This window comes from Triticum urartu, chromosome 3A (assembly GCF_056163025.1).
Source record: "Triticum urartu cultivar PI428250 chromosome 3A, HENAU_Tu73, whole genome shotgun sequence".
NCBI classification, from domain to species: Eukaryota; Viridiplantae; Streptophyta; class Magnoliopsida; order Poales; family Poaceae; genus Triticum; species Triticum urartu.
Genome location: NC_141875.1, coordinates 10,824,019 through 10,832,759, shown reverse-complemented (window position 1 = coordinate 10,832,759; position 8,741 = coordinate 10,824,019). Strand labels below are relative to the sequence as shown.

Below are 8,741 nucleotides of genomic sequence, written 5' to 3'. Positions count from 1 at the left end.
ACTCGACGTCCGACGCATCCCCGGCGCCCGCGTGCACAGTGACGCACCGCGTCCCGTCCATCGTGCTTGCGCTCGGCGGTCATTTGGGAATTAGTTTGAATTTTACTTTAATACAAATGGATTAAATAGGCTGTTTTGGCCACTGTTTTAAATAGGTTAGGGGCAATTTAATATTTCAAAAAACAATTCTCTGAAAATTACTTAGTGGTTATTTGCAAACCAACGAACATTTTCAAATATTTGAAAAATTCTGAAAAATTTAGCACATTCACATAACATTTGCCATTTTTGTATCTCGAGCAATGTTTTGAACTTTGGTTTCTATTTTTATGACAACATAGATTGATGTTCTGTCAATGCGCTGTTTTTTCTTGGATTTTTTGTGCGTTTTCTTGGACTCTTTTTTTGACATTTTTGAATGTGTAACCGTCATCCGGTGCACCGGTAACACAAGAAGCTTCGGTGCACAAGATACGTCCTCAGGGGAGAAAACAACCGGGCTGGCTGGCCCATCACATTTTTTCCTATTGTTTTCATCTAAGTTTTTTTTTACTCTTTTGTTGTTTTTTAAGTGAAATTTATTTCGGCCTTTTGGAGGAGAAGAACATTAGTTTTTTAGAAGGTGATATTTTGAATATATGCGGATATGTTTTGAAACAACATGAACTATTTTTAAAAACTTTTTTCATTGCTGACAAACATGAACATTTTTTGAAAATTTCAGATTTGTTTTAGACATGTGAACATTTTTTTAACGCTAGAATTTTTGTTAGAAAATGCGAGAATATTTGAGATTGTGAAATTTTTGAAGTGCGGGCATTTTTTTAAATTTTAGATTCTTTTGAAAATCTGTACGAAATTTTGAAAATTCGGAAAAAAAAGAAAAGGAACAAAAATGTGAAAAACCAGAAAACACTGTAAAGGAAAACCGCAGAATCAGAAAGAAACCAGAGCGACCCTAAAAAAACCAAAGAAAGAAACCAGAGCGGAACCTTCTGAAAGGTTTCCAAAACTGGTAAAACCAGAAGGTACCACGCTGGTAGACCGGATGGTGGGTCAGCCAATCTGCTCTCTCGCTGTCACTCCCGTGTGTGTGTGTGATTGTCTTGTAAATTTTCTGACGCGAGCGAACTTTAGAGGTGTTCGACGTGAAACTAATAGTGTTAGGGTATGCTGACTCCAACTGCTCGCATACGTCCGGACAACATGTTCCGTTTTTCGAAAGTCATCCAACTCGGTTCTTTTTTCCGTAAACCAGAAACAAAGTGAGAGGCTTTGCGGGCGTCCGGACCACTGTTACGCCCACTCCCGACTATATCACTGTTACGTCCGGACCACCATTTTTTCTAAAAGTAATAGTGGAGGATGGGTTTAGGACCAGACCACATTTTTTTCTTTCTAAATGTTCGAAATGTAATGAATTTTGTCCGGTTTATATAAAAATTCTTCGTCTTTGTACGAATTTCATCCTGTTAGTTTAAATAATGGTTGAAATATGTGCAGACAGCGTTGGATGGCCGGCTCTTGCATCCGTATTCGCCTGTTTGCCGACGGATGCCGGAGCTAGTTTGCGGGTGAGTGTTGTAGATGCCCTTAGTCACAAGCTAAGCTACAACTGCTCGTACTTGTATTGAGACGGCGGTGTGGCTGCGTTCAGGCGCGGACGACATTGTAAGCATGTGCGCTCTGGATCACTCTGATAAGTTTATTCATTATGCATGAACTTTTTTTTTTGCAGGTCATTATGCATAAACTTGTACATAGCGAAGGTAATACCAAACTTGGTCGACTGGGTACATTAGCCCGGTGCCTTGATTACATACATGTTTATTAATACACTTGTACAATACTTACATCAGATGATACTACATCATAAAATTCCCACACATGACAGCATATACCAAAGAAAAACAGTGATAGAAATATCACGTTCTACCCATCTTTGCTTGTCCAGGAAGCCCAACTAACAGCCACCTTCACATAAACTCGGTTGTACAAGCTGTCACAGAATGAGAACCAGAAAATTCTCCATTTCCTCTTGAACAAGAAGGTGCAGAAGACTACCCAGAGGCCCATTACATATCCAGAGCTCATGGCGATGTAAAACGAGATCATATTGCCCGCATCTTCATGATGTTCCGGAGTAGCTGGAATTAACTCAATTCCTGGACATTTCTTGGGGATCGTGGAACCACAAAGACCAGGATTGCCCACATAAATATACTCCTGGTCATCAAGTGTTTGAAGCTGATTCCCAGATGGTATCTCTCCACTCAGATTGTTGTAGGACAGGTTCAAGTGACTCAATGATGTGAGAGCCGATAAGCCTGTAGGGATTTTACCGAACAATTCATTATGTGATAGGTCAAGAGACTCGACTTGCACCAAGGCGCCAATCTTCTCAGGAATTTTTGCACTGAGGGCATTCCATGATAGGTTCAGGCTCTTCAGCGCCACAAGTGCGCCGATCTCTTCAGGAATCTCTCCTGTGATATTGTTACACGACAAATCAAGATTTACCATGTATATGACTTCTCCTGTATATAATCTCTCTTGGCCTTTTGTGACTATTGTGAAATTCTCTGTGTAGTCAACGTCAGAGCGATAAACAACATCTTCAAAATTGAGTACTCCATTAAATTTATCAGATTTATCTCTGCTTAGAATCATCCTCGTGCAGTTAACAATAGATTTTGGTATGCTTCCTGACATATTGTTGTTGGAAAGGTCCAAATATTGAAGATTAGCTAGCTTTGTGAGCCCCAAAGGAATGTGGCCATGAAACATATTAGATCTCAACCGCAAGAATGCCAAAGATGGCAACTTCTCCCCAATCCATGATGGCAAAGTCCCAAAGAATTTATTGTGTGCGAGATCAAGAAATATGAGGTCGGGACAATTTTTGAGGAATAAAGGAAAAACACCAGAGAGGTTGTTGTTTCTTAAGCTTAGATTACTAAGACTTAAACTTTCTGTGTTTTTAGTGGATTGATTGACTATGCAATCAGGAGCTGACCCAGTGAGCTCATTTCTTGATAGGTCTAATAGTTTCAGTGATGTCAACTTGCACAGAGATGATGGAATGGTGCCAGAGATTGAGTTGCCAAATAGAAGAAGTACTTCAAGTAGTGGCGTTCCAAATTCCAATGGTAGCCCTGATAGTTTGTTTGTACTAAGATCCAAGTAGGTTAGGTTAATAGGAAGCTTAGGAATTGGACCACTGAATTGATTGGAACTGAGATCCATTGCGGATGTCCTCATATATTCCATCATAGATGGTAGAAAACCACGAAGTTGATTTTGTTGCATTCTAACCGAGTCCAACGAGGAAACCATTATCCAAAACCAATCCGGAACTATGTCGGAGATGCTTGCATTTGAGATGTCGAGGTATATAGGTGTTTGCCACCGTAGCCACATCGGAAATTTAGGTCCGAGTAGGCACGACCGGAGTCCAATCATTGTCAGATTAAATGGAGGAAGCCAAATTGAATTCACTGTGATGGCTATTGAATTACCTGACAACAACAATCTCTGCAATCTTGCTAGGTTTGATAAATGACCTTCATGTATAACACCATCCAGGTAGTTGTTCATTAGGTTCAATGCAGTTAGCTTTCTGAGCTCTCCTATCCATAGCGGCACCTGACCTGTGAGTTTGTTTCCACCAAGATAGATAAAGGTCAGATTGAGCCAGGATTCTTGCAGCTTGGTTGGTAGGCTTCCTGTCAAACTGTTGTTAGATAGATCCAAGGCTGAAAATTTATTCCATGAACAAGAAGGCAACCGTTGAAAGAATTCCGTTATGCTTCCATTGATACCGGCATCATGTATAAACAATGTTTCCAAGTTACAAAGTTTTTTCAGGTTTGACGGTATCATGCCCACAAGATTATTATGTGACAGATAGAGCTCTACCATGGAGGTCATATTCCCAATCTCGTCAGGAATTGGACCACTAAATTGACTCCATGAGATATCAAGCAACTTAAGGCTAGTCAAGCCCCAAAACCAGTTGGGTGCTAGACGCTTTGGGGCAAGGTTGAAGGAAATGTCGAGAGTTTCAAGAGATGTCAGGTTTGAATGCACAAGAGAATCAGGACTGTTGTTAAGTTGGCAGCTAGTAAGAAGAAGAACTTTGAGGGAAGGAAGCATATTCACGACTGGCAACCAGTTCGGAATGGTGCTGAGGTTCACAGAGCTCAAGTCCAGGTGTTCAAGGGAAGATAATCGCGACAACCAGGTGATATCCGTGGAGTATGTGTCGGCGTTACCACCAAGACTCAAGTAACGTAAGTCGGTGAGATTACCCAGCTGTGGTGGTATCCTTCCAACAAAGCCCGAGCTGGACAGGTTTAGATACCTCAAGTGGTGGAGAGACGGCAAAGTCTCTGCTAGCTGAAAGCCGCTAAATGAGTTGCCGCTGAGGTCGAGGTACCTTAGACGTTCTAGACCAGCCAACGAGGAGCTTATGTTGCCTCCTAGATAGCTGTCATAGGAACCTTGAAGATCGAGCTTGATGACATGGCTGGTTCTCTTGCTGCAGCGGATACCCTTCCATCGGCAGCAGTGGTCGCCCTGCCACGTCGAAAGGCGGTCTGCAGGGTCCGACAAGCCCGCTTTGAAGCGGACAAGGGCGGATCTCTCACTCACAGCACAACTGCCCGTGTTGTTGCCATGGGCTTCAGTGGAGCTGGTTTGTGTGAGCAGGAACGAGGCTATAGCTAGTTGCACGCACAAGCATCTAAGGACGATGCTCATTGTGTTTAACTTTGTAACAGAAACAACTTTGTATGACTTTGCCTATGGCGACTTTGTTGTTCGATACTGCTATATATAGCACAGCCTAGCCAGTATGGTTTGCTGTCGAAGTACCACCTGTGAAAACTGTAGTATGGCTGAATATTGTTGTTGTATTGATCTGACCCTTGTGTAAAGTATATATAGAAGTATAAGAGAGGTAGAGAGTTGGAGTACAAGACAAGTTACACGTGGTCTAAACTAATTCTATCTCTATCTCCTTATCTCTAACTTAAACCCAATTATATTTCTAACACCACCTCTGTACCAAAATACTTGTCGTTTGAGAAAACCAGTACTAGTTCCCTAGCAACAAGTATTGTGGTACAGAGGGAGTAGCATGCATGCATGCTTTTGGTCTCACGTCATGCAGGATTCATGCTTGTGTGGACAGAACTCTCGAGTTTTTCCTAATGAATACATCTTTGTTTCAACGTTCGACGAGACTGGGTGAGGGCTGATTATCGTAAGTGTTCGTCACCTTTGACAACTGACCTGAAAATACACCACAAACAAATTTCATGGTCAGACCTGTAGACTCGAGTCAAGTCATCTTGGGTGGCCTGGCTTGAATAGATGCGTTCGTCCGTTTCTTTGTTTCTTCCACGATGAATACGTAAAGTGCGTGAAATTCCAAGTGAGTCGAAGAGTTCAACTGTACAACACACACACAACTAACGAATTAGATCGTGAGACCGTCTCGAGATTTCCAAGTGCTCTAGAACTGCCACAATAGTCACGTCATAGAAAAAATTGGTTCATGTGAAACGTGCCGTGCAGAATTCAGTTGGACCAGACATTCTTTGCATCATCGTATGCCCTGCATTCTATTCCTAGACTCGCTGTGGTATTTCTTGACAACACGGTTTAGGTGGCGCTTCTGTGTACCAAGTTTTCTTTTTCTTTCAAAAAAGGATAATATATTAATATCAAGCTGATATCAAGTGCTCCCTCCGTCTCATAATATAAGAACTTTTTTCAACCTATCTCATTCTTATATTATGGGATAGGTTGAAAAAAGTTCTTATATGGGATAGGTTGAAAAAAATTCTTATATTATGGGACGGAGGGAGTACATCTAGCCTTTGCAACAATACAATGTCAAAATTAATCAAGACATCAAGGATGCACATAAAAAGGAAAAGAAAAAAAGACACCAAATGTCATGGTGCAACAACCGACGACATGCAGTACCAAACATCAACATCAACTGCCATCTTTGACAACATATGGACTTCGATAGAGATTCTTTGGAAGCAACACATCTAGAAAGGTAATGACACACACGCACAAGCTCCGTTGTCGTCTGATCCAACCATCAATGGTTTTCATTCCGAAGAGTAGGTCTGAATAATATCCAAGCAATGCCTTTAATAAAGGCACAACCCTTAAGCATTTCCATTGTCAGGTAGAACCAAATAAGGACGGAGCATGCAATGGTGAGAAGGAAATTAGAGCACCATACTCAGCTTTATTAGCTGATTGTTTTCAAGTGGCTCATGAAATACCAACCGTGAAGTTCATGTACTGTCTTAGAGAAGCAAATACATTTAGGTAGACATGCGTATGATATGCAGTTAGAGTTCTCTTGGGAGGATGAGCCTCCAGGTTTTCTATTACCGCATGTAACGAAGTATGTAATTTTTCAGTTATGCAATAAAGTGCCAATAGATTTCAAAAAAAAGAAAGAAGGACGGAGCGGCTACTCAGGGCATCTACAACGGGGGACTCCTATACAAGCGCTTGAGTAAATTGCAAAAAACCGCCACAATTGAGGACCCTAATTCAGAAAACGACCACCATTCAGTTTTTTTTTCAAAAAACCGCCACTATTGTGCTGATAGTTTTCAGAAAACACTAATTACTCAGATAAACACTTGCTGACTGTAAAACTGACAGATAGGTCCCACCGTAAACGATGACTTGGCAACTGAAACTAACGGCGTTTGACTGAAGTTTAGTTGACCGTTAAAATAGACATGGGCCCGTCTTATCAGTGTGATCTTTCTCTATATCGATCTAATTAAAAAATACGTACAGCTCGGCCACAGCGTTCTCCTCCCGATCCCGATCCACACGACAGCCGCCACCGCCGCTCCGATCCGGAAGAATCCCGCGCCGGACCGCCGGTCGCCGCCGGCGAGTCAACCCGCCGCCGCCCCGCCGTTCTTGGGGACTCGAGCAGCAGCGGCGGCCACGCACGGGCGTGCGAGCAGCAGCACCGGCCGCGCACGGGCGCCAGCAGCGAGAGTAGCCATGGCCGCGCACGGGCGCATGAGCACCAGCACCGGCCGCGCACTGGCGCGCGAGCACCAGCCCCGACTGCCCACGGGCGCGCGAGCATCAGTACCGGCCGCGCACGCCGTCTCCTCCAGAGCATGGGCGCGAGCAGCGGCATCGTCCGCGCGCCATCCCAACAACGCCATCGGACAGCTCGCCGGCGCGGAGCTGGGAGGCTCGTTGGCCGGTAGTCGGGCTGGCCGGAGCCGGCAGGGCCGTACTTGTTCGGAGGCGCCTACCAAATCGAGGTCATGCTGGGATCGACAGCCGACGCGATGGCCATGGCCCTGCTCTGCCTCCGGTGCGTGCCGGGATTCCCGAGGGCGTCGAGAGCACGGCCGAGCTCTCCCCGAGGGAGCCGCCAAGGTTGCTCTCTCCATCGTCTACAGCGCGGGGGCGGTGAGCTGGACGTGTGGCGAGCACAAGCACCGGCGGCGAGCAGCAGCAGTACGCAACATTGGGGCAGCGGCCAGCGGTATGCACCGGCGGCGAGCAACAACAGTACGAAGCGTTGGGGCAGCGGCCGGCGGGATGCACCGGCTGCCAATCTGGTGCGGCTGCTATGTGGTTGCTGAAATGCCAAGGAGGCAGAGGAGAGGTTGACCACCACTTTTTTTTCTTCGAATTATGTCCACTAGCGACGTTAACTCGTTCCGGCCACATGGCACCTGACAATGGGACCCAATGGTCAGATTTTTTGTCAAACGTGTCTAATCCAGTGATCAGCGTTTTCTGAAAATTGTCAGCATAATGGTGGTGGTTTTTTGAAAAAAAACTGAATGGTGGTCGTTTTCTGAATTAGGGTCCTCAATTGTGGTGGTTTTTTGCAATTTACTCCAAGCGCTTAGAGAGATAAAATAATTTAAAGAATCACCTAAGAGTCCTTGGCTACAAGACTTGACGCAATAGTAGGCGCTAAAAACTCCACCAGTTACGCTAATCTAGGTGTCGGTGGACACACCTAGATTTAGCACCAACGTACACTTGTAACCAAGGCATCGAATCTCCGAGTGTCTGCAGTGTGAGGTTATGGCGGTACCGTTCTCTCTCGTCACTTGATGTGTGACCAGTATCATGTTGTTGAAACCGCAGCCATCTCTCATTCTCGGCTAGAGGTAAAAGAAGACACAAGACACAAGAAATTTCAGGCCGGCGCACGAACGCACCATGAGCGCACGCATGCCCTAATCGTCTTTATCTTTTCAATGGCTACATGGCTGACTTGAAGAGTTACAAAGGGTTATATGTGCACTCACACGATGCAGCCCACCTCCCCTAAACTGGCGTACGATCCGCTCGCCTGACCCACGCGCACGACGCGGCCAGCTTCCACGAGATTGCACCGGCCACTCCCGCTACTGCAGCTAACTACCTCCGACTCGACCCACGCTACTCGGACGCGACCACACACCGGCGTCCGATCAACAACTGAAACACACGCACACACTCGGGCAAACACTCGCCATGGACTCGACCGTTCACTGACACCGGTCGCCACCATCATGGGGCATGGCTTGCTGCTAACATTCATGCCCCAAGCCATGACCTTGCACATGTCAGGCTCGTCGTCGACGTCGCGCCATGGCCGCTCCTACGACCTTCTCGACGCTTGACGCTGCCTCCATGTTCTTTCTCGACGATCACATGCCGAGATTCTTCTC

General features: G+C 45.3%; 1 protein-coding gene across 1 annotated transcript; it reads right to left on the bottom strand.

Moving 5' to 3' along the window:
* Positions 1-1,932: 1,932 nt before the first annotated feature.
* LOC125547588 (receptor-like protein EIX2) lies at positions 1,933-4,761 on the bottom strand. The gene has a single exon (XM_048711409.1). It carries the CDS (start codon positions 4,759-4,761, stop codon positions 1,933-1,935), a length of 2,829 nt encoding a protein of 942 aa, XP_048567366.1.
* Between the last annotated feature and the right edge of the window lie 3,980 nt (positions 4,762-8,741).

Bases quoted from the DNA above. Each gene is read 5' to 3' on its own strand.
- LOC125547588 (XM_048711409.1), bottom strand. From the start codon at position 4,761: ATGAGCATCGTCCTTAGATGCTTGTGCGTGCAACTAGCTATAGCCTCG.